At 40.7% G+C, this 27447-nt stretch overlaps 1 protein-coding gene across 1 annotated transcript in view; it reads right to left on the bottom strand.

Annotated features, from left to right (window-relative positions):
* The window catches only part of VWA8 (von Willebrand factor A domain containing 8), a 468998-nt gene that overhangs the window by 35028 nt on the left and 406523 nt on the right, over positions 1-27447 (bottom strand). Inside the window, exons 38-40 of the mRNA XM_053563447.1 lie at positions 13411-13519; positions 10523-10679; positions 3401-3509 (exon numbers count right to left, since the gene is read on the bottom strand). Of these exons, the coding sequence (XP_053419422.1) occupies positions 3401-3509; positions 10523-10679; positions 13411-13519 (375 nt within the window). The remainder of the gene's footprint in view (positions 1-3400; positions 3510-10522; positions 10680-13410; positions 13520-27447) is intronic.

Genomic DNA, 27447 nt, shown 5'->3' on the forward strand with positions numbered 1-27447 from the left:
ACCTTCTCTTTTTGTAAAGTTAAAGCACCACTTAGGTGAAATCATAATTCTTTTCTCTCATGTAATCCTTTTACCCTCTCCTTGTATCATCTTGGTTGAGCTTGAGATCCCAGTTTGATGCTGCTCCAGAATGCAGATCTTCACCTCCTGGCTCCACCTCTGCCCACTGTGGAGGATTCCCTTCAATAGCTTTCTTCCATGTTGGCATCTGAAGAAGCTTTCCTTTCTGTTGCCTCCACAATCTGATGACACTTTCTGTGGGAGGAGGTCCAAAGTGTCTCGCCGAAGCTTTGTTCCCACACTCTTTAGCATATTTAATAAATGTTAGCTTAAAGCTTGCAGTGTACTAAAACTGCTTTGACATTTTCCAAGGGATTTTTCAATAATTTTTGTTACCATATCTACTAGATTGCTAGCTCCCACCTAAGGTGTATGAAGAGAAATGTTGCTCTTTCTTGACCAAAAATGCTTTTGTTCCAAGTTTGTTAAGTTCAATAAAACCAATTACCATATTCCAGGGTATTATTTTGCATATGGATACCATTTTTGCTTTCTAGAGTTATACTTTTAACACAGAAGCACAAATAAAAGAATAAAAACATTTATATAGATATGGAATTAGTACCACTCATGTAAAATGCACACTCTTATCTCTGCCCCTCCCCAAATTTAAGACTCTTTCTTGGTATCATTAGATCTGTTTTCTCTTTTTTAGATTTCCAGAGAAGAAGAAAACAAAAATTTCCCTGAAATAATTAGTTAATTTCTTTGGAGATATTTATTAAGTTATTACCCCTAATTCCTGTAAGGATTTTTTTTTTTTTATGGGTGCCACTTTCTTGTTTTCAATCCTTTTAATCTTATTTGTTGCTTTTCCCTGACAACTTCATAGTTTTCTTTCAGTTCCCTTTGAAAGCTGAAAGCAACTGGTCACTGTTTTCTGATACTGGTCTCATCGCTGTGCTGATTCCGGAAAGTCATTCCTTGATGCTAACCCTAGTTCTAACCCAGCTTCGTCTGTGTGCTACTGTGAGAAGTAACAGTGGTGGATTTGATTTTTTGTTCGTTTTGCTGATCTTAACAGCACAATGCCACTTAAAACGCTGATGTAAGGATCAAAAGTGATAATGTTTATAAAAGTAACTATCACCCCACAAACACCAATCAAGGCATTAACTGATACCAGAGTATACTGGTTATACTCTGGTTATACTAATGCCATTAGTTATAGTAATACTAACCTCATACCTTCAATTAAAAATGTGTTCTTACATCCCTGGCTTGTACTGTGAATACTCTAAAGGCCTCTGTTTGTCCACAGGTTAGAAGTCAATGTTATCTGCTTGTCCTCTTGACACTCAGGCTATTCAAGATGTGGTGCTTGTGATTCTTACAACTTGCCTCCTCTCTCACCATCCTCTGCCTCCAGGCTGTGCTCTTCCCGGCCACATTCAGTCTTCTCTGAACTCACCGTGCTCTCCCCTACCTCTGTGCACTTGTACATGCTGTTTCTACATCTAGAATGTACTCACTCTCCAACCACCTGCAAAATTTCTCAGCATCTTTCAAGACTGAACTCGACCATTACATTCTCCATGAATATAAAATGCCTCTCTTCATTTGTCTCATAGAATTGTATACAAACGTCCCTGAAGAATTTAGGAAATTCTTAGTCTTTTGAGTTCCTTCTTTGAGGGCAGGGGCTTTATTTTATTTTTCTATCCCTAATGCCTGGTGTGCATCAAGAACTTAAGAAATGAATGACTGACTGAACTGTATTCATTCTCCAGTCTTAGTAGAAACACCATCTCCCATTACCTTCCTTTCTTCTGAACCACACATTTTGGCCCTTTATCAACTCCTGCCTTTGAAGTTCAGAGCCCATGTGGCAGCTGCCCAGGTGCCCTCAAGGCCCAGGGCAATGAACATTTGTCAAGCGAATGACTATGGAAGAAAATGAATCATTCAATGTCATGTTGTTCGCACAGGTAACATAAAATCTTATGGTATTTTACCCTATATAACTGCATAAGGACTTTTTCATGAAAATGATTTAATCCTTACATTTGTCAAGATTTTGAAATTAGGTATCTAGCTAATTATTATAAAGATCTTTCCTCTTGGGCTTGGTGCCTATAGCTTAGCGGCTAGGGTGCCAGCCACACACACTGGAGCTGGCGGGTTCAAATCCAGGCCGGGCCTGCCAAACAACAATGACAACTACAACCAAAAAACAGCCGGGCATTGTGTCAGGCACCTGTAAGTCCCAGGAGTTGGGTGGCTGAGGCAAGAGAATTGCTTAAGCCCAAGAGTTTGAGGTTGCTGTGAGCTGGGACGCCACGGCATTCTACCCAGGGTGACAGCTTGAGACGCTATCTCAAAAAAAAAAAAAAAAAAAAAAAAAAGATCTTTTCCCCTTGGAAATGACCAAATTTTTCTTAATTTCCTGATACAGTTTAGATCTTTCATAAAAGGAAGCTTTCTCAGAGTTTTGGGAAAGGTCATGGATTAAACTGCATTATAGAAATTCTAACCACCAATACCTACCAAAAAATAACACAACCTCCCTCAAAAGAACCTTTACAAATAAGACAAAGAGGAAAAAGGCAAAACTGAGGGTAGTCAACTTCAAACACATCGTGGAAAGGAAACACGAGATTCTAGAGCAGAGTGGAGAAGCCTGCCACTGGCTCCTAATCCTGCCCCTTTGCTCCTGAAAGGAGGCTCTGTTTTCTCTTTAGACAAAATAATCTGACTTCACTTGTAATTTTAAGGAATGCTCAGCTCTTCCTTAATTATTTGCGCAAATTATTTATGCAAGATTTCAAATGTAAAATCTCTAAATAATGTTCGCTGGTTAGGAAGTATTGAAGTGTCTTAATCACTATTTTGGGGGTGGGGTGCAACAGTAGTATTAACTGCTTCTGAGGCACCAACAGCTATTTTGTGAAATGGCAAAAAGGCAGGCAACGAGGGGGGAGTGTGTGAGGAAGAGGATCCAGGGAGCACAGAGAAGACACATCCTGGATGATCCAAAATGTTCCTCTCTTTCTTCAACGGCAGTAACATGCTTTGTAGGAAAAGAATTCTATGGTGACTTTCCAGTAGAGGTCTGAGGCTCATAGATCTTACGTGAGGGGACTCAGGAAGCTGGGTGTCTACTAAGGTTACTGGTAAAATTACTGCTTCCTGGACAAGAGGAAAGGTGAAGTCAAATAGTTTTCTTTGGAGAATTCAACTCGAAAAGCTATGGAATGAGTCCGCAGTTTTATGCGGACATTTTAGCACTGATTAATTTTTTCTGATTGGCTGATGAGAGTTCAGATGACTCTACAACAGTTTTGGGATGGGTCCAACTTTGGGCCCAGATTATTTTCTTAGACTATAAATGGAAGATTACCTGTAAATTATCCAGGATGATTCGGAGGGAGTGCACCTGTCGCCGAACAGCACCCGAAAACCTTTCATAAGTAGCCGCATCATATTCACTCATTTGGATCTCCTTCAGCCTAAAAGCAAAAGGACATAAAAAGATAACAGCTCAGGCTGTGTACATGTGGGTCTTTTATTTCCTTTTTTTTTTTAAGTGATGCCAATTTAGAAGTCTTTATTAGATTGGCCAACCGACTGCCCTCTCTTTTATTTCCATTCACCTACTGCTAGGACTTTAGCAAACTCCGTGGCATCTCAGATTGACTTTGAGGAGCAAAAGCAAGAAGTGATGTCTCCAGGTATGTTTATGGATTCAAAGGAGGGCAACATGGAGTGGCATGCTGGTAAATGGTTAACAAAGGGCCCCCAAGATATTTTTCTTTTTCTGAGATGGAGTATCACTCTGTTGCCCCAGACTAGAGTGCGTATCACACAGCAATTTCAAACTCCTGGTTCAAGTGATCCTCTTGCCTCAACATCCAGAGTATCTGGCACTACAGGCACCCACCACCATGACTGGCTAATTTTTCTATTTTTAATAGATACAGGGTCTCACTCTTGTTCAGGCTGATCTTAAACTCCTGAGTTGAGGCTTGGCCCCTGTAGCTCAGCAGCTAGGGCGCCAGCCATATACACTGGAGCTGGCAGGTTCGAACTTAGCCCAGGCCTAACAATAACAACTACAACTAACAAAAAAAAAAAAAAAATAGCTGGGTGTTGTGGCGGGCACCTGTTATCCCAGCTACTTGGGAGGCTGAGGTAAGAGAATCGCTTAAGCCCAAGAGTTTGAGGTTGCTGTGAGCTGTGACACCAAGGCACTCTACCAGGATGACATAGTGAGACTCTGTCCCCCGTGCCAAAAAAACCCTCCTGAGCTCAATAGATCCTCCTGCCTTCTCCTCCCAGAGTGCTAGGATTACAGACGTGAGCCACCTTACGTGGCCAAGATTTTTTTTTTTTTTGAGACAGAGTCTCATTCTGTCATCCTGGGTGGAGTGCTGTGGTGTTACGATAGCTCACAGTAACCTCAACCTCTTGGGCTCAAGCAAACCTCTTGCCTCAGCCTCCTGAATAGGTTGGACTATAGGGGCTGGGAAAAACTAGCCTGCCACAGCTCCTGGCTAGTTTTTCTATTTTTTTTTTTAGAGATAGAATTTCACTAGTTTTTCTGTTTTTAGTAGAGACAGGGTCTCACTCTTGCTCAGGCTGGTCTCTAATTTGTCAGCTCAAGCAATCCACCTGCCTTAGCCTCCCAGGATTATAGGTGTGAGTCACTGCCCGGCCAGGAATTTTCTTAAAAAAGCCTGACTTGTGGGCGGCGCCTGTGGCTCAAGGAGTAGGGTGCCGGAGGTGGCGGGTTCAAACCCAGCCCTGGCCAAAAAAAAAAGCCTGACTTGTAGTATTTGCTGACTTTCATGGTGTATGTATCACCACCATGATCACTTTCAAGCTACTAACACTGAACACTGAGTTAGAAATGCACAGTTGGGTCTCCCGAGAAATGTGCATGACCCGGCTCTAGGGCACACCACTGCTACATCCCAGACATGCTGTGATGTTGGCAGCTGATTGGTTCATGTGGCACATTGCTAAGAGAGTTCCCATGGGTTGCTCTTTACGATGGAGATCTATTTGATTGACCAAGATAACAGTTGAGGCCCAAAGAACATAACTTAATGTGTTGCTATATACACTTATACAAGAGTTTTCTAAAATTGCTTATAGTATACTTTAGATAGGAAAATTATATTTTAATATTTTTGTGCCTTTGAAATTCTGTCCTCCCAGTACACTGCTCCTTTTTATCATTTTGCATTCTGCTGCAGCCCCACCAGTGCACTGACAGTTCCCTGCATGCAACATACACCACGGCCCATGCCTCTATGCTCCCGCAGCGCTTCTTCCCACCTACAGTGTCCTTTCTCAGCCCCTTTGCCTACTAACTCCACCTACCCTTAAGATTCAAGTCAATTATCTTCCCCTCTAGGACGCTTGCTCTGCCCTCCAGGTGTGTCTGCTGCGCGCTCTTCTCACTTCGCTCCCCCATCAGTCAGATCATTCACTACCCTTACTATAACCATCTTGTCTCCCCAGCGCGGCTCTGTGCTCACTTGGGTAAGGGCCTAGTCTTTCTCATCTTGACATGCGTAGTACCTAGCACGGTTCTGAACATGTAACAGGTGCTCAAAATAAATTGAAATGAATGACTGACATAAAAATTCAACTCAGGATTATTTTAAATGCAGCATCTTAAAGTAATTCTAAGTAGAAAATTCATTCAGGAGTGACCTCTCTTGGGTTTACAGTGTTACAGCCATATTATACTAATTGAATCACACGTTTCCATAAACTTCTATAAATGTAAAAGGGTCTGATACTAGGAGAGGTAATAATGAATGCATATCTCAAAAGCCTAAGCATAACACAATCTTCTGAACTGCTCTGTGTGTGTGTGCAATGCTGGAGGTATGGATCTTAGGTATATATAGGTAAAACTCTTATCTAAAGTATATTTTTATCCTCTTGGGCTAAAACAGAAACCCCAAATTCTGCATGAGAATAGGCAATCTCTATTCCTCCCTGCCAGGCCAAGCACTGGGAGGATCCATTCATCACAGGGCAGAGCCTGGAAGCTTTCTACCACCTCATAATGCAGGCCTCGCCTCCCAGGGATATATCTGCAACTCCTGCCCTTTCACCCCACCGGGTCAGCTAACACCAATTCAGGCTTGAAGACTCAGCTCAAAGGACAACTCCTAGGAAGGCTGGCCTGATCCCTTGGATGAAACTGACCGTTTCCTTTTTTGAACCTTATAACGTCGTCTACCATGAAACCTGGATACTCTATTGCTTTAATAGACAGGTCTGTTTCTCTCTGTCATGGTGTTTTTCAAACTTTTCTTTTCCATAGTAGGAAATATGTTTTACATTGGGATATAGTACACACAAATGCAAGTATATGTGTAACTGAAAAATATGTTTATTATAGGTGATGTACTCTGATTTTTCTATTCCATTCCTTAAATAGAAGGACCACATCTTATTTTTTCTTTGAATCTAGTACCTAGCACAGTGATTTTCAACCAGTGTGCTGTGAAAATGCTTAAAGATCACTAATTGAATTATTTTTGGAAGACGTTCAAAGCACAATAAGTAGACTTTTTGTTCACTCTTTTTTGATCAACATAATTTAAGTGTGCTGTGGAAGTTTCACTATAGGTTCAAAAGTGACGTGAGACATGAAGGTTGAAAACACTGACCTAGCACAATGCCTGGCACTCAGTGGCACTCGATGAATGCTGTTGGACATTACTTTTAAACACTATCAAAAGGTAATTACAGACAAGGCCATTATAATACTTGAATGGTTGTATTCTGAAGTGACACGCCAAGGTGCCCTTCTAAAGCTAATTAACTCCACATCCTGAAGAACAAAAAGGAATACACGTGTAGAACTTGACCTCCTAACAGTACTTCTTATGTTTAGTTTTGGCAGTCTCTGAAACCTCTCTATGAATTTTCATTAGATTAAGTTATGTCTCGAGTATAAAGGCTGACGGCAGCTGGGCCCAGCGAACACTACCATTCCATACCTTTGAAGTCAATGTGCTGTTTTCCAAAGAAATGAGATTAGAATCGATTAGAAAAAAATGTGGACAGAGCTGTCCTTGTGGGGAGGAGATGGGGAGAGAGGACTGTAGGAAGGAATGTATACACACACACACATGTATATACACGTGTCTATACGTATACACACATACCTATATATAGCTACCTATCCAGGAAGCGGCTAAACAGTTGGTAGTCACCTTGAGCAGACAGATCTTTGTAGAAGGATCAGAATTAGCTACCTCTGGTGCAGATCATGTTGCACCCCAAAACACACCGCATGCTATTTCAAATATGAAGAAATCTGGAAATCATATTCCAGATGGTATCAACTTTCAGAAAGATCGCCTATAAGGTGTTCAAAGCTGATAACAAATTCTGAAAGATTAAGACCAAAGCAGGGAATAAAGAAAGAAAATAGGAAATTTTAGCCTCTGGATCAAACAACATTCCCATAGCTAATACTTTCAAGCCTACAAAACTAGCTGAAAATATGTCTTTCTACTTTTTAAACTGGGATCAAAACTGCAGGGCACAGCTGCTTTGCATCCTAGTAATCTATGTGGACTAACTGCACGTTGTTGGCACAGTATATTCTTAAAGGATATATTTATTGTTACGTAAGAGTCTGGGAATTTTAGTTCTCATTTTACTTTTTCTTATAGGTCAGACTTAAACACTATAATTTTGAATCAATTATGAGGAAAACAAACATATGCCGAGATCCCCTATGTGAGGATGATTAGTTTTGCAAATGGTAGTGGCGCGCGATTTCCACAGCTGGTGTTGCGTGGCTGGTGCCCACCTAAATGCTTTTCTAAGTGTGTACAAATGTCTCTCTATTTCATTCACTTTTCACTGGTATGATGTTTCTGATTCTCTTCACGCATGTCCTAAACTTGTCTCCCTCTGTTAGTCTGAGTTAGTATATTCCTGATATGTAGGAACTTGTATCTAGCTTCACACCAGATACAAATGATGCTAAGGAAATGCTATGATTATAATAGGGTCGGGAACCCACCACCAATACTGGGCTCCAGGAGGCAACAGCATGGATCGTCTGGCTGGTGGCTAGGACTGCCTCATTCAGCTAGTCTCTGAACTAAGCACTAATGAGTGATACTATTACTTGTATGCATGTGTGTGTTATTCATTCCACAGACAAGCATGAGTGTTTGCCATGTACCAGGCTCTGTGTGCACGTCCTGAAGTTACACTAGAGCACAAAACAGAGAGATCCCTGCCCTTTAGGAATGTATAGGTAGTGGAGAGACATTCAGCTAATCACATAAATCATAAAATGTGAAGGAGTGAGAAGAGCTATGCAGAGGAGGTACAGGGTGCTCTAAAGCATAAATGGCGGCCCTGACCTTGTTCCACATACATATGCCTAAAGTGTCAAAATAGCTTTAAAACCCATTATTTGATGATGGTAAAGAATTACTGCTTTTTAAAGACATGACAATAGTATTGTGGGCTTGTATGTTTTTGAGTTCTGATGTCATAGCTACACACTCTGAAATATTCACCACGAAATGACAGAATGGCTTGGATTAGCTTCAAAACAAGCCAGAGGTTTTTTCCTCAAGTTGGGGGATGGGTCCATCGGGTTCAATATGTTTTTCTCTACTTTTTGAAAAGTTCCATAATGAAAAGTTGAAGGAAAAGAAGTTAGGGGAAAGTCTTCAACAGTCGTAAATGGAATCGTCATCAGATGGGACAAAAGTCCTGCTTCTCTGTGAAAGCAGAAAGCCACGTTCTTCTCTGGGCGTTCTGCTGGGCCAGTGTTGCTCAGCACCTCCATGTGCTTTTATTCCTTCCTCCCTGTTCTCATGGTCTCGTCCACCTCTCTGTCTTTCAGCCACTTTATGGTGTTTTCTTCCACTTCCACTGAGATTCTTCTCTGCCGTACACAAGGGAGATACGTGGTTTTCTCACTCCTTTCCCTATGTCCTCTCTTTCCTCTCTGATACTCACTAAATCTGGTTTCCTAATTAGTGCAGATGCCCTTTGACTTCTTCCCCTGCGGGCCAATTTCCCTTAATAGAACCAGGTTCCTTCTCCCTATTTGGCAACAAGAGATGAGGTTGCAGACTTCTGTCCAAGCACCACTGTGAGGCCTTTCTGCCTCAGAACTATTATGTGCCAGAACACTCTGGTGTTGGGCAACAATTTGGACTGGACAACTGGGAGGTTTGAGGTTGGCAATAATAGAAACTCATTAGTCGGGGAGGGAAGAATGACACATATCTAAATGGTCCTTTTTTTCTTTTTTTAAATGGGTATTTCATTATTCATATGAAATGTAGAGCACTATTTTAATTCTAACAAGACTTTACATTATAGTGTTCCTCCCACCTTTTTTTGGAGAAATTTCAACTGCTTTCATTCCTAACATAGTTATCGGTCCTCATAGTCTCTCTGGAAGAAAAGAGAGAGAAGTCCTCTAGCTCCAGAAGAGCAAATTCAGACACGGGGAGGATAAAGGAACTGTCTAGGTCCCCAGAGAAGCCAGCGGAAGGGCTAAGAGCACTGTCGTAATGCGTGCACCTTACTCACCTGCTGGCCCCACAGGATCCAGAGCCACACAGACCTTCCGTAGGGGGTGGCAGGCAGGACCTGCATTTTAGTCCCTATTGTTCTGCCCTGTTTACTTACAGGATGTGAAAGCACAGCACTTAATGTAATACCAGATGTTCTACGTGGGGGGAATTTCGGAACTCACAGACACTTGAGCATGCTTTTCTGTAACTGCATCCAGCTCCTTTCACTGAGCACAAAAATGTAAATCTACTTCCCAAACCACCACCAGGCCCCTCAATATGAAAGTAGACACTGCTGAATCTTTGGCATTTTTCACTTTTAGCTAAAGAACGCGTGTAGATGCCTAGTGAGAGCACCACGTGGATTCTTATTTTTTAGGTGGGTCCAGTTAGAAAGGCCCAGAGCAGCTGTGGAATGTCTAAAGGCCACAGGCGCACCGACCAGGGTTTTAAGGACTCCACTTGCTGACGCGGCCTCCCCATCCAGACCCCCTGCCCACTTCTCCCAGCTGGTACCCTTTATCCTGGCGGGCAAGCTGGCTGCCTCTACCAGAGACGCTATGCTCACCCTGCCCGGGGCCTCTGCTCATTTCTTTTTCCCTTCCTGGAATGTGGCCTAGGAACAGAAGGAGGTGGATGGAGTGATTTAAATTTCACTTTGTCTTTAACTTCTCTTAAGAGAAATATCTTTAGGTTTACTTTCTCATGTGCTCCATTCCTTCTTCTACACAGTCATAGGTAACCAGGAAATTTCAAAGTGCCCGAATAGGAAGACGGGACTTTGTTCATCTGGCTGTCTCCACTGGGGTGGGGGTTTATGGTTTCAATTTGTGGTCCAAGTTGCTGCATGAGGTGGAAAATCACACACACCCTGGTTTACCCACAGTCCACGATGACATTTCACCAGAGCAGCCTGCACTGCTCCTGGGAACACTGACCTCTGCTGAAACGCCCTCTGGCCCATCTCTCTCGCAGCTCTCTTGACCTCCTCGGGGATAGCATCTTTCTCCGCCTGAGAGACCTGGTACACTGTGTGGCCTGAGTCTAGCCGGTAAGGACCTCCTTTGCCACCCAGACCTGCTGTGTCTCTTCCCCCTGGAGGGAAAGCATGGAAATCCACATGGTAAGTCTGAAAATGACTGCAAAACCAGATCATGGCTACAAGACAGTCCTGGAAAGTAACTGCATTTAGTAATTAAATATTCAAATAACTTTCTGGAAACAAAAGTGTTCCCTCTTTAGGGTACTTTTCCTTTTCTCCATCCCTCCAGATCCCACCTATATTTCAAGATTCAGTCCAAATTCTATGACAGCTTATCTGATGCCTCTACCTCATAGGGGTTAATACTCTTGTGTACAATTTGTTAACCTTCAATATTTATTTTTGTTTTCTCATCAATCTCATGTGATAGATGGGATCCTATTTTAGTTATTTTTGTAACTCTTGACCTGTAAGAGTGACTTGAATACCCTAACGACATAGTATATATTCGCCAATTAAATGAACAACTTGACCCTTCCTCATGTTACCTTACTTTTCCTTAAAATACTAAGAGACAGGTAGGCTACAAATACTGTTTCTTCTGGTTTGCAAAATTATAAAAATGATGCAAAGAGAGGTTAAGTGACCTATGTATCAACTTTTATCACTGGTTTAGCCAAAATTAGAAGCCAATGTTTCTAGGTTCTACTAACTTTGACTTTCAGCTTTGAACCCTATTCAACAGATAAATATCACCACCTGCAGAACAGTCTTTTAATATAAACTCAGGTTCTACGTGGCTTAGCTCTACACCATCTCTGTGCCTCAGTCTCCTTATCTATAATGTCGGAGATGAATATTTAATATCATTTACTTCATGGGATTGTCCTGAAGCTAACACGCTTAGAACACTGTCTGACACATAGTAAGAGTAATATAAAGGACGACTTTTACTATTACTATTTAAACAACTCCCAGTCACACAGAATTAAGCAATTTCTAGTTTCATAAAGTGGAAAATTTGAAAGCTTTTCTCCCCTTCGCCCCAGCTTTAATCAACCTAACAAACTAAAAACAAGAACTCAGTGAGAACTGCTTCCTTGATGGAAGTCCAGGTAAAGCATTTCCTTTTGGGAAATACCATGAGAACGGCCTATTAATTACAGCGTTTTTATCTTTTGATCAGAGCATATCTTCCTTCACTTCTATTCAGAAATGAGTAGCGGAAGATTCCTTCTCGGGTGTGGGGGATTCCTGGCTCTCACTCATGGTCAGCCTATAGGCAGAGGGACACGATAATTAGAAAATGACAGCTGTAGGTGGAAAAGTGGTTTCTGGCATATGACTCCCTTCCTACAGGAGGTTATCCTTAGGAATGGGTGGATTGTGAATTACAGCATCATTTTGGTGAAAGGAGGAAAGTGGTGAAACTGTGAGGGCTGGTGTGAGTGATGGCCAGCATGAGTCAAAGAGCCATTGGGAAAGTCATCATGGGGTGGAGAGGGCAGGAGCAGAGTTATTCATAATCTTCACTTCCCAGGCCTTTAATTTGTACTATTTAAATGAAAATGCTAGTTGGACATTCTAAGAAGGCAAGGCACAATCTTCTTAAACCTAAGCTTAGTCATCCCAAAGCAGTTGAGAAGATGAGTGGGGGGACAGGCCAGCAACGGCTTTGATGAAAGGGGGAGCAGATGACCTGCTGGGCCAGAGCTGAATACAACATAGAGAAGTCTGAGGGGGAAGAAGGACAGAGAAAAAGAGAAATTAGAGCCCAGGTCCTTGGTCAATTGAAAAACAAAAGACCAGGCAGGCAAATGCAGGGTTGTCTGGGGATTTGCTTCAGAAGCAAATGTGGGCCAGTAAATTCAAGTTGAATAACAAATATGAACTTTCATTCCAGAGTCGTCCACTGCTGGGAGCTACATCTGCCCAGAGCCTTCCACAATGCATTCCACATGGATTAAATCTTGTTGGCTTGGCACTAACATATAGATCAAAGGACATTTCTAAAAATAGTCTTACTTTAAGGATGGTACTTGATGAATACACAGAGTGGGTGAGAAGTCACAGGCTTATTTGATAGCACATTGTCTCAGCACAGGAACCCACTTCCTCCCCAGGCTGTCAAGGCTAAGAGGCACAGACCATCCTAAGGGAAGGTAAAGTACAGAGCTCCGATAAGCTCAGACAGTATGCACACAGTCTGGCCCTATTCCTGTGGCCCAGCAGATGTGTCTGTCCCAGCTGCTCCAGAGGAAAAAGGAAGACGACAGTCCTGAGAACAATGCTTTAGTTGGGCAGCCAAGAGGAAGGAATGGACTGAAGCCAACAGTTCAAACTGCAACCAGCTCCCTTATCTCTAAATCTTGTAATCTTAACCTACTCACTTCTGAGATGTGGAAGACAAGGACCATTTCTTTTCAAAGTCAGTTGCTCAAGAAAGAATTTACCTTACCGTGGATTTCTGGCACTATCCCAAGGTCATGAAATTTAAAAGAAGGGATTAGCACTTTCATAAATACCTTCTTCACACCAGGCATTGTGTGCAGCATTTTACAACCTTAATCTCATTTAATGCTTACCACAACCTTGTGAGGCAATTAACATTATCCCCCTTGTACTGATGATGCAACCCCAGAAGAATATGAATGGTTCCAGGTCATAGGGCGGCAGAGTATGTGGGACTCAAATGCCAAGCTCTTTGCATGCCTTGATGTCAGGCTGGGGCCAAGTACCAGGGGAGGCTGAGAAGGAAAGCTGGCCCCTGAGCCTTCTTAGGGGTGATGTGCTGGCCTGGAGGGCTAGTGAAGCCTGACCCAGGAGCACGCCCAGGCTACCTACCTGTTCCACCAGCCCAAGTATTGCCGCCTACATGGGGCATGTTGTCTGGGTCTTCCTTTCCGTGTTTGGGGGAGCTCACGTCTTCACCACTATCTCTGTCGATTGTTATCTAAAAATGAAGAATTGAGACATTATCACTGTCCTATGGCCAATACCAGGAACTGCAAGACAGAAAGAATTCTTTCCCCATAAGTCTTTAAGGCGTCTCATAACCTTAGGCTGTGGGACGGAATAGATGCTGTGAGGATCTGGCAAACATTTCACCAGATGTGACGTCCATGCAGGTGGGAAGGAGATAACTTAAATTTTTAAAAAATTCTTTAAAAAGAAAAGAAAAGAGCTGCACTGGGTTACAGCTACAGAGTTCTGCTGATGCAGAACATGCCACGAGCATTTATACAAGGTGTGAGGTCTACCAGCTGCGGGGAAGATGGGTTTCACCAGAGACTGAGTCAGTAAATACACATTTGCCTATTTCTTTTCTTTTTTCTTTTTATGTCCACTTAGATTTTACTTTTTTCTCTTAACAATTTTTTAATAAAATCATAACTGTGTACATTTATGGGGTAAATGTACTGATTTTATATATAATTTGGAATGCTTATATCAAACTGGTTAACATAGCCTTCACCTCACTTATTTAGTTATTGTGTTAAGACATTTATACTCTACTCTTAAAAGATTTGACATGTACCCTTGCAACATGCACCATAGGTGAGGTCCCCCCATTACCCTCCCTCTACCCGGCCTCCCCCCACCCTCCTTTTCCCTACTTCATCCTGGGCTATAGTTGTGTTTTATTTTTTGTATGAAAGTATAGGTGATTATATATTGGTTTCATAATAGTACTGAGTATATTGGATACTTTTTCTTCCATTCTTGAGAAACTTTACTAAGAAGAATATGTTCCAGCTCCATCCATGTAAACATAAAAGAGGTAAAGTCTCCATCTTCTTTTAAGGCTACATAATATTCCATGGTGTACACATACCACAATTTATTAATCCATTCATCGGTTGATGGGCACTTGGGCTTCTTCCATGACTTGGCTATTATGAATTGGGCTGCAATAAACATTCTGGTGCAAATATCTTTGTTGTAGAATGATTTTTTGTCTTTTGGATATATACCTAGCAGAGGAATTGCAGGATCAAATGGCAGGTCTACTTTTAGTTCCCTAAGTGTTCTCCAAACTTCTTTCCAAAAGGAACATATTAGTTTGCATTCCCACCAGTAGTGCAGAAGTGTTCCCTTTTGTCCACATTCACACCAACATCTGCAGTTTTGTGATTTTGTAATGTGGGCTACTCTTACTGGAATTAGATGATATCTCAAAGTGGTTTTGATTTGCATTTCTCTGATGATTAAAGATGATGAGCATTTTTTCATGTGTCTGTAGGCCATGTGCTTGTCTTCTTGAGAGAAGCTTCTGTTCAAGTCTCTTGCCCACAATAAAATGGGATCACTTGCTCTTTTCGTATTTATTAGTTTGAGTACTCTGTGGATTCTAGTTATCAAACCTTTGTCAGAAAAATAACCTACAAATACCTTCTCCCATTCTGGGGGCTGTCTGCTTGCTTTACTTACTGGGTTCTTGGCTTTTTAGCTTTTTAGTTTGATCAAATCCCAGTAACATATATTTGTCTATTTCATTAAAAAAATACCATTACTCTGAGAAATGATATTTTATATTAAATATATGAAAAAGAAAAAAATGAATGCATGATATATTTATGCTATACATGCCCAGATATATGAAACACTGCTTATTTATTTTATGAATCCACTGCAATTTTATTACGGTATTTTGTAGCTTTCATAATTTGTCTTTAGTTTAAAACTGCAATTCCAACAGAATAAGTGACATTGTAGCTCTCCTCTGTGAGAGTCTGTAATTCGTTGATCTCTGTTTCTGATTCAGGGCAGAGTCACCAAAAGGACGGATAGCTACTCAGGAATTTCAGTCCTAGCAGCCAGTTCAGTAGGTCCTACTCTACAATCAGCAGACCTGAAAGCATTCACTCATTTCACGTACACTATGTGTCTGCTCTCAGATGACATGATCAGATTCTCATTTATATGTTCAGACTTACAGAAACCATACTGGCAGGACATCATGTGAAGTATCATGGGGCCCACAAAGCCATGGAGAACTGGGCCCTGCCCTCACTATGTACAGCTTGCAAATGGGCCTGAACACAGTCTGCAGAGCTAACTCATTCCATTTTCATACATGGTTTTTTATTCTTGATGCTGGGATTAGTGAATGTAGGTAGGTAATCTGAGGTCAAATGGCCATTAAGGATGAAATCACCCAAACTTCCATTGTCTTAGGTGTAGGTTGGTTCATTTCAAATGTTATGGCACCGTAAAGAGATGTCTAATTAACAAGACCTTTCTACAAATAGCTTTGGCAGCATTAGCAAAATTTTTGTCATAACTTCAGCATACTGCAAGAACATTTAGTAACCAGACATGACAATAAACATAAATTCCACACACATAATCATACTCTAAAATGGGTAAAAACAATTTTTTCCCTTTTTTCTCATACTAGGCAGAACAGCTAGGAATATTTAGAGAACAAATGAACATTTAAAATACTTTCCCCAGAACTTGCCAATACTTTCCAACTTGTCTACTGATATTAATAGTACAAGAGATAAATAATAAATTAAAAATACTGAGTATAGGAATTCAAGAAGAGCAGTAACCAATAAAGTTTTATGTGTTGATGAAAATGTTCACATATATTTGCAGTGTCCAATATGGTAGTTATTAACCACTAGCCCACCATGGCTGTTAAGCACTTGAAATGTGGCGTGTGAAATTTAGTTAACTAAAATTTAAATTTCAATGGTCATATGTGGCTAATGATTACTTCATTAGATATTACAGCTCAGGGACAAAGTTGCCTCAGACCTAGAGCTAAGTACTATTTGGAGATCTTTACAGCACCCTATATATGTCCTCCATAAAAAAATGAGAAAAACAAGGACTATTTCAAAATTGGGATACAGTTTTATTCTGTCGCTAATTTAAGAAATCTATACAAAAGGTATAACTACAGTCTAACTTTTTTTTTAGTAAATATAATAGAACTTACACGTGGAGATACATTCTTATTATAATAAGAAGATATACTTATTTTTTTATTTTATTTTATTTTTTTGTGGTTTTTGGCCGGGGCTGGGTTTGAACCCGCCACCTCCGGCATATGGGACCGGCGCCCTACTCACTGAGCCACAGGTGCCGCCCGAAGATATACTTATTTTTTACACATAAACATACAGTTATTACAAAAATGCTTCCCATGCCCCAAAGACTTCTGGACTATTTCTAGAAGGATCTTCAGAATTCACAGCAGGTTCTTTTATAATACCTTTTTCTTTTCCTTTTTTTTTTTTTTTTTTTTAATATTTCAGACTAATATAAGGGTTTAAATGATTAGGTTACATTGTTTGCATTTGTTAGGAAAAGTTCAAATTGTACTTGAGCCCTTCACCCAGGGGGTGTGCAGTATATCCTACATGGTGCATGTTAGGGAGAAGTTACCAGCTCCTCCCACCCAACACTCCACTTTTTTTTCTTTTTTGAGACAAAGTCTCACTCTGTCGCCGGGCTAGAGGACACTGGCATCATTATGGCTGATTGTAACCTCAAACTCCTGGGCTTGAACAATTATCCTGCCTCAGCCTCTCAAGTAGCCAGGACTACAGGTGCATGCCAGCACACACAGTGCAGCTAACTTTTCTATTTTTTATAGAGATGGGGTCTTGCTTTTGTTCAAGCTGGTCTCAAACTCCTGGCTTCAGGTAATTGTACCACCTCAGCCTCCCAAAGGGCTAGGATTATAGGCATGAGCCACCTTGCCTAGCCCTTTTAAAATATCTTTTATGATGGCATTTATTTGTTTTTTCCAAATAGATTTGATTTTCAATGAACAGATACAAGACCCTAGCTGGTTTCTGGTATAAGCTATTTGCTAACTTGCTATGTTATCTTTGGCAAATGAACCTCTCTGGGGCTTAATTTTCTCATGAGAAAGTAAGTGGATTAATTAATTGTGGTATATGTACACCATGGAATATTATGCAGCCTTAAAGAAAGATGGAGACTTTATCTCTTTCATGTTTACATGGATGGAGCTGGAACATATTCTTCTTAGCAAAGTATCCAATGTACTCAGCCCTACTATGAAACTAATTTATAGCTTTCATATGAAAGCTATAATCCAATTATAGCCTAAGAATACAGGGAAAGAGGAAAGGGATGAGAGGGGAGAGGGGAGTATGACTGGAGGATGGGTAATTAATGGGACCATACCTTCGGTGCATCTTACAAGGGTACATGTGAAACTTAATAAATGTAGAATATAAATGTTTTAACACAATAATTAAAAAAAAGCCAGAAAGGCTATGTTAACCAGTGTGATGAAAATATTTCAAATTGTATATATATCCAGCGCATGGCACCCCACGATTGCATTAATGTACACAGCTATGATTTAATAAACAACAACAAAAAAAGTAAGTGGGTTGAGCTAAATGATTTCTTTTTTTTTTTTCTAAGCCAAGTTTTTTTTTCAGAATATTTTTTTTTTTTATTGTTGGGGATTCATTGAGGGTACAATAAGCCAGGTTACACTGATTGCAATTGTTAGGTAAAGTCCCTCTTGCAATCATGTCTTGTCCCCATAAAGTGTGACACACACCAAGGTCCCATCCCCCGCCCTCCGTCCCTCTTTCTGCTTTTCCTCACCCCCCATAACCTCAATTGTCATTAATTGTCCTCATATCAAAATTGAGTACATAGGATTCATGCTTCTCCATTCTTGTGATGGTTTATTAAGAATAATGTGTTCCACTTCCATCCAGGTTAATACGAAGGATGTAAAGTCTCCATTTTTTTTAATGCCAAAACCAGTCTCGCTCTGCCCCTGAGGGTTAGGGCTGCAAGGCGGCTCAGACCCCACCCTTAGGCTACTCGGGTTGCTGGGTTACCAGCTCCCACCCGATTCTAGCTCTGCGACCCTGAGGGCGGAGCTTGCCATGGCAGATCACTCATAATGGCTCCCTGTGGTCCACAGCCAAACACTATTAGCTCCGTCTGGCTCAGCGGCTCAGACTGCGGCCCTAGACAACGGCCAAAGTTCTCCGCACTCCCACTCAGGCTCTCCCCAAGGCAGTTCAACTGAGTGCCAAGTCCAAAGACACCAAAACAGTTCACAGGTAAGGCCTTTCCGGTTTGCAGTCTCACTGCGACTGAACTTACAGTTGCCGGCGGGTTTAGACCAATTGAACATACGCGACCACTTGCCGGTTTTCCACTGTTTTAGTCCTCCTCTTGGGGTCCAGAAGTCTCTCGCTGACTCTCTGTATCCTCACAGGGGTGATGATAGGCAGATCCCACCAGCCAGAGATGCCTGGAGTCCTATCTCCCCGGACTCACGATGCCCAGATGCAAGGAAGCTGTTACTCGTCCACCATCTTGCTCTCCTCTATTATGGTACTTTTTAATGTCAGAAAATTCAAAGCATGTCTTCTTGTTGGAAAGTAGGATAAGCTCAGGAAAGCCAAGACAGTATCGCTTCTGCCCTGCTACTGCTCATCCATCCCTTAATGCAGGAAACAATTAGTTTCCATGCAAATACCAAAAACCAAGTAGCAGAAAACCCAACTACCAATGGCTTAAAGTATAAGGACATTTATTTTGTAGAAGATTAGAGGTAAATGTCTCTAGGGCTGGTTCAGCATCTCAACAATGTCACCCTGCCAATCTGCCACCCTCTTATTGCCATGCAAATACCAAAAACCAAGTAGCAGAAAGCCCAACTACCAATGGCTTAAAGTATAAGGACATTTATTGTGTAGAAGATTAGAGGTAAATGTCTCTAGGGCTGGTTCAGCATCTCAACAATGTCACCCTGCCAATCTGCCACCCTCTTATTGCCACATGGCCAACAAGTGGCTGCTGTAACTCTATGCACAACATCTTCACTCAACTGTGTCCCGAGACAGGAAGTGGGATGTGGGGTGTGTGTGTCGGGAAGAGAAGAGCTGTGTGTTCAGAACAGTAAGAAGCTCTTCTTTCAGTTCTTTCTCTCTCTTTTTTAACCTGGGAGGACAATCTTTCCAAAAAGCTTCCTAACAGACTTGTTTTTACATCTCAGGTCACATGGCTTCCCCTAGACCAATCTAGCAAAGGGAAATGGGATTACTGTGTTTGATTCCAGCCAACCATGAAACTTCTGACTTCTGTTTAAAAGGAAGAAAGAGGACGTGAACATGGGGTAAGACAATAAGAAATGTCTGCCACTCCACATCTAGTCTCAGCCATGTTGTCTAGTCATACCTCCAAGAGCTAACTTTTCTTCCATGATGACATTGTGGCTTTTTATATCATTTTACTGATGGTTTTTAAAAAGTAATGAGCTCAAGGAGGAACCCAAAATAAATGGGCCCTGCCCAGAATTACAAGGTCTCAGTGAGTCATGTCCCTTCCCTGTGCTGACTTTACTGTGAAACATTTTTATGAGTTGTAATTTACAAGATCTATGCTTTTTCCATTTTAATTCATATATAAGGGAATATTGATTTTCAGGATTATAGCACACTTACCTAAAAGGAAGTAGAGTATGTCTGCTGTGAGAAATCAAAGGTCTCATCTTACATGTCAGGTTGTATGAAAAGTTCTAAGGGGCCACAGTCATTTCTGGCTGAGGGAAAATTTTGATCCCTTTAAGCAAGTGCAGTCGTGTCTGTTTCAGTAATTGGAATGACTTACTTGAGCTCTTTCTGGATGAAACCAGCTCTTGAAGAAAACACATTCCATCTGCTTCTCAACATGTACATGAAAGCAAACAGCTTTCTGAATGGCCAGTGGCTCTATAGCCCATGTCTGTTCGCAGGAAATGAGTTTCCTCAAATGACAGGCCTTCTCTAGCATTTGTTCTGATTTCTATCTTGGGGGTGGACTATCCTAGATTTCCTGCCTTGCACCTTTTATGAATCATCATCACTTCACCTAAGAGATGTCCTAAAATGGCTTTGAAATCTTGGCAGATATACCCTTCCCATCCACCTAGAGAAATGTATTTTTGTGAATATAACAGCATTCATAAGACACGAAATTAGATAAACTCCACCGAATGCCTTGTGTTTAATTAAACGTCTCTGGAATTTTATGGTATGTATTTTTCTGAAATAAATTGGGTTTCAGCTGATGATTGTTTTTTGTTTTTGTCAAGAATTTGTCAATTTTGAAACACCTTTGGGCTCTCACTCGGGCGTGGTGGGGCACTGCCTCAACATTGGTGATATGAACAGCCCATTTTCCAGCAGATGCCCTGGCAAGATACACAGGTGGCAAAGAAAATGCCAGTTCCTTTCTGTGCACAAGTTTTATAGCCTGTTGTCTGCCTCCCTGATGGCCCATTATAGGTGCCTCTGCAATATCAAAAGCGTAATTTTGGGGGTACCTGAGGGAGGCTATTTGGAGGTTCTCTTCTTTTGCCTTACACCATCATTTTTACCACTTTTCTCAAACAGTGATTCTCTTGCAGTACAATAACTGGTTTGTATGAACTGTCAGAAGGAGATAACAACATTTGATGAAAGTAAAGTGAGTAGACACGTAAGAATTTGCCTTTCATCCGCTTCTGCAGCTCTTTTACCTATTTTTAAACAATGTACCAGAATACACACACGTGCACAAAAGAGTGTTCAGAACACTTTTTCCAATGATCCTGTCATTGCTTAGACAATTTTTGAAACTTCTCTTTTAGAATTGGCCTGTAGAAGAGTTACAACCCTTATAAGCAAACTAAAGATGCTCCTTCACTTAAGACGGGTTACATCCCAATAAACCCATCATAAATTGAAAATATAATAAGCTGAAAATGCATTTAATACACCTAATCTGTTGAACATTATAGGCTTGATCTGGCCTACCTTAAACGAACCCATACTACATTCACCTGCAGTTAGGGCAAAATTATCTAGCAAAAAGCCTATTTGGTAATAAAGTGTTGAATATCTTGTCTAATTTATGAATATTGTACTGAAAGTGAAAAACAGAATGACGTGTGTGTACTTGAAGTACAGTTTCTACTGAATGCATTTTCTTTCATGCCATTATAAAGGTGAGAATTTGTTAAGTCAAAACATTGTAAGTCAGGGCCCATTAGTTGTCTCATTATTATATGACTGCACCTGGTTTTCAAGAAAACCCTACCTTGATCAGTGTATTTATCAGATTTGGAATCACTGGGTCAGTCACATCTTGGCAATGCTGGGTGTAATAGTAGAAATCATTTAGCTTGGAGAGAGCAAGATGGCGGCCGAGTAACAGCCTCCTTGCATCTGAGCACCATGAATCTGGGGAGATAGGACTCCAGGCATCTCTGGCTGGTGGGATCTGCCTATCATCACCCCTGTGAGGATACAGGGAGTCAGAAGAGACTTCTGGACCCCAAGAGGAGGACTAAAACAGTGGAAAAATGGCAAGTGGTCTAAACCTGTCCACAACTGTAAGTTCAGTAGCAGCGAGACTGTAAACCGGAAAGGCCTTACCTGTGAACTGTTTTGGTGTCTTACTCAGTTGAACTGCTTTGGGGAGAGCCTGAGCGGGACTGCGGAGAACTCTGGCCGTTGTCTAGGGCCCCAGTCTGAGCCACTGAGCCAGACGGAGCTAATAGTGTTTGGCTGTGGACCACAGGGAGCCATTGTGAGTGATCTGCCATGGCAAGCTCCGCCCTCAGGGTCGCAGAATAGAATCCGGGTGGGAGCTGGTAACCCAGCGACTGAGTAGCCTAAGGGTGGGGCTTGAGCCGCCATGCAGCCCTAACCCTCAGGGGCACAGCAAGACCGGTTTTGGCATGCTGGGTAAGTGGATAGCCACTTTGGCAGTGATACCAGAGACAAGCACTTTCCTGGGAAAGCTTCTGCTCAGCAAGTTTACAAGTTCAAAGTGCCTTTTAAGTGGGCTGAAGAGAGATTTAGGGTGTCTACCTGCTGGAGTTTGAGAAATCAACAGCCCAGTCGTATCAGAACTGTGATTAACATCTCATACCCCAGAAGACGATGTGTTGCCCAGACAATATTCAACAACATATACATACTGCTTTGTTTTTGGTTGTGTGGTTTTTGTTTGTTTTTTTTTTTTTGCTTTGGTTGTTTTTTTGTTTATTTTGATGTTGTTGATGTTGTTTCGTTTTTTAATGTCAACCTTTTCCATACGGATCTATTTTCTTTCTCAATTTTTCTAGTTTAATTATAATTTCCCATTGCTGCCTTTTTCAATAACTAGAACTTCATTTTTGCTAGTGTTTCTACCAGTATTATTTGGTTTTTCACCCAATATTATCCCACGAAGTTTTCTGTTTGCTTGTTTTGGTTTGATTTATAGCAATTTTGTCTTTCCTCTCTACTTGGTGGAGGTGGGGTACTGTGTCTGATCAGGTTAGGAAAGAGCTGCTGACCTCAAGGTAACCACCCAACTGGGCACCCCCAGAAGGTAGGGTTTTTTAAAGATTGTGTCAAAGTACCCTACTGTACACCTATATTGCTCTGTCTTCCTCCTTCTGTGCCTCTCTTCTTTTACCCACCCCTTCTCCTTTCTCTATTTTTTCTTTTCTTCTCACTTGGTCCTCCTTTCTTTCATCCGTTTCTTGCTCTTCAACCTTCTAACTCTTCTGGTCCTGTACCAAAGGACTCATCGAACCCTTAAAGAACAGGCATGAGAACTTAAAGAGCAAGAGGAAGTGAAAGGAAAATTGGGGCAAGGAAACAGATAAAAGAAATCACTCATGAGGAAGAATCAGCAGAAAACTCCAGGCAACATGAAGAACCAGTCCAGAACAACCCCACCAAGGGACCATGAGGCAGCTACTGCAGAGGATTCCACCTGTACAGAAATGTTAGGAATGACAGAAAGGGAATTTAGAATACACATGATGAAAACAATGAAACAAATGATGGAAACAATGAAGGAAACTGCTAATAAAGTGGAAAATAACCAAAAGGAAATCCAAAAACAGAATCAAATCAGAGATGAACGATATGAAGAATATAAAAAGGATATAGAAGAGCTGAAGGAACTGAAACAGTCAATTAGGGAACTTAAAGATGCAATGGAAAGTATCAGCAACAGGTTAGACCATGCAGAAGAAAGAATTTCAGAGGTAGAAGACAAAGTTCTTGAGATAACTCAGATAGTAAAAGAGGCAGAAAAGAAGAGAGAGAAAGCAGAACGTTCACTGTCAGAATTATGGGACTTTATGAAGCGTTTCAACATACGAGTTATAGGAATCCCAGAAGGGGAAGAAGACTGCCCCAGAGGAATGGAAGCCATACTAGAGAATATTATAAAAGAAAATTTCCCAAATATCACCAAAGATTCTGACACACTGCTTTCAGAGGGATATCAGACCCCAGGTCGACTCAACTCTAACTGAGCTTCTCCAAGACACATTGTGATGAACCTGTCCAAAGTCAAGACAAAAGAAAAGATTCTGCAAGCTGCCAGGAGTAAGCGCCAGTTGACCTACAGGGGCAAATCCATCAGAGTGACCGCAGACTTCTCTAATGAAACTTTCCAAGCAAGAAGACAACGGTCATCTACCTTTAATCTACTTAAACAGAACAATTTCCAGCCTAGAATTCTGTACCCTGCTAAGCTAAGCTTAAAAATTGATGGAGAAATCAAATCATTTACGGATATACAAACAATGAGGAAATTCGCCACAACAAGACCAGCTCTACAGGAAATACTTCAACCTGTTCTGCACACTGACCACCACAATGGATCAGCAGCAAAGTAAGAACTCAGAAATTAAAGGACAGAACCTAACCTCCACACTGATGCAAAAGATAAAACTAAGCAATGGACTTTCACAAAATAAGACGAATAGAATACTACCACACTTATCAATTATCTCAATAAATGTTAATGTCTTGAATTCCCCACTGAAGAGACATAGATTGGCTGACTGGATTAAAAAACACAAGCCATCCATTTGCTGTCTGCAAGAAACACACCTGGCTTCAAAATACAAATTAAAGCTCCGAGTCAAGGGTTGGAAGACAATTTTTCAGGCAAATGGCATTCAGAAGAAAAGAGGAGTTGCAATCTTATTTTCAGATACATGTGGATTTAAAGCAACTAAAGTCAAAAAAGACAAAGATGGTCACTTTGTATTGGTCAAGGGAAAAATACAACAAGAACATGTTTCAATTCTAAATATTTCTGCACCCAACTTAAATGCTCCCAGATTCTTGAAACAGACCTTACTCAGTCTGAGCAATATGATATCTGATAATACCATCATAAAAGGGGACTTTAACACTCCTCTTACAGAGCTGGACAGATCCCCTAAACAGAAATTAAACAAAGATATAAGAGATTTAAATGAGACCCTAGAACAGCTGTGCTTGATAGACGCATATAGAACACTCCATCCCAAAGATAAAGAATATACATTCTTCTCATCACCCCATGGAACATTCTCCAAAATTGATCATATCCTGGGACACAAAACAAATATCAACAGAATCAAAAGAATTGAAATTTTACCTTGTATCTTCTCAGACCCTAAGGCACTAAAGGTGGAACTCAACTCTAACAAAAACGCTCGACCCCACCCAAAGGCATGGAAATTAAACAATCTTCTGTTGAATAACAGATGGGTGCAGGAAGAAACAAAACAGGAAATCATTAACTTCCTTGAGCATAACAACAATGAAGACACAAGCTACCAAAACCTGTGGGATACTGCAAAAGCAGTTTTGAGAGGAAAATTCATCGCTTTAGATACCAACATTTGAAAAACAGAAAGACAGTGCATCAATAATCTCAGAAGCCATTTTATGGAATTGGAAAAAGAAGAACAATCTAAGCCTAAACTCAGTAAAAGAAAAGAAATATCCAAAATCAAATCAGAAATCAATGAAATTGAAAACAAAAGAATCATTCAGAAAATTAATGAAACAAGGAGTTGGTTTTTTGAAAAAATAAATAAAATAGATAAACCATTGGCCAGACTAATGAGGAATAGAAAAGTACAATCTCTAGTAACCTCAATCAGAAATGATAAAGGGGAACTAACAATTGATCCCACAGAGATACAAGAGATCATCTCTGAATACTATCAGAAACTCTACGCCTAGAAATTTGACAATGTGAAGGAAATGGATCAATATGTGGAATCAAACCCTCTCCCTAGACTTAGCCAGGAAGAAATAGAGCTCCTGAAGAGACCAATTTCAAGCACTGAGATCAAAGAAACAATAAAAAATCTTCCAACCAAAACATGCCCTGGTCCAGATGGCTTCACACCAGAATTCTATCAAACCTTCAAGGAAGAGCTTATTCCTGTACTGCAGAAATTTTTCCAAAAAATTGAGGAAGAAGGAATCTTCCCCAACACATTCTATGAAGCAAACATCACCCTGATACCAAAACCAGGAAAAAGACCCAAACAAAAAGGAGAATTTCAGACAAATCTCACTCATGAATATAGATGCAAAAATTCTCAACAAAATCCTAGCCAATAAATTACAGCTTATCATCAAAAAAGTCATTCATCATGATCAAGTAGGCTTCATCCCAGGGATGCAAGGCTGGTTTAACATACGCAAGTCCACAAACGTTATCCACCATATTAACAGAGGCAAAAATAAAGATCACATGATCCTCTCAATAGATGCAGAAAAAGCATTTGATAAAATCCAGCGTCCTTTTCTAATTAGAACACTGGAGAGTATAGGCATAGGTGGCACATTTCTAAAACTGATTGAAGCTATCTATGACAAACCCACAGCTAATATTTTACTGAATGGAGTAAAACTGAAAGCTTTTCCTCTTAGAACTGGAACCAGACAAGGTTGTCCTCTGTCACCTTTACTATTCAACATAGTGCTGGAAGTTCTAGCCAATACAATTAGGCAAGACAAGGAAATAAAGGGAATCCAAATGGGAGCAGAGGAGGTCAAACTCTCCCTCTTTGCTGACGACATGATCTTATACTTAGAGAACCCCAAAGACTCAACCACAAGACTCCTTCAAGTCATCAAAAAATACAATAATGTTTCAGGATATAAAATCAATGTCCACAAGTCAGTAGCCTTTGTATACAGCAATAACAGTCAAGATGAGAAGCTAATTAAGGACACAACTCCCTTCACCATAGTCTCAAAGAAAATGAAATACCTAGGAATATACCTAATGAAGGAGGTGAAGGACCTCTATAAAGAAAACTATGAAATCCTCAGAAAGGAAATAGCAGAGGATATTAACAAATGGAAGAACGTACCATGCTCGTGGATGGGAAGAATCAACATTGTTAAAATGTCTATACTTCCCAAAGCAATCTACCTATTCAATGCCATTCCTATCAAAATACCAACATCGTACTTTCAAGATTTGGAGAAACCTAACAATTGCAATCAGTATAACCTAGCTTATTGTACCCTCAATGAATCCCCAACAATAAAAAAAAAAAAAAAAAAAGAAAAAAAAAGGATTTGGAGAAAATGATTCTGTGTTTTGTATGGAACCGGAAAAAACCCCGTATAGCTAAGGCAGTTCTTAGTAATAAAAATAAAGCTGGGGGCATCAGCATACCAGATTTTAGTCTGTACTACAAAGCCATAGTGCTCAAGACAGCATGGTACTGGCACAAAAACAGAGACATAGATGCTTGGAATCGAATTGAAAACCAAGAAATGAAACTAACATCTTACAACCAGCTAATCTTCGATAAACCAAACAAGAACATTCCTTGGGGGAAAGACTCCCTATTCAATAAATGGTGTTGGGAGAACTGGATGTCTACATGTAAAAGACTGAAACTGGACCCACACCTTTCCCCACTCACAAAAATTGATTCAAGATGGATAAAGGACTTCAATTTAAGGCATGAAACAATAAAAATCCTCCAAGAAAGCATAGGAAAAACACTGGAAGATATTGTCCTGGGGAAAGACTTCATGAAGAAGACTGCCATGGCAATTGCAATAACAGCAAAAATAAACAAAT

The sequence above is a fragment of the Nycticebus coucang genome, chromosome 15 (assembly GCF_027406575.1).
Source record: "Nycticebus coucang isolate mNycCou1 chromosome 15, mNycCou1.pri, whole genome shotgun sequence".
NCBI lineage: Eukaryota > Metazoa > Chordata > Mammalia > Primates > Lorisidae > Nycticebus > Nycticebus coucang.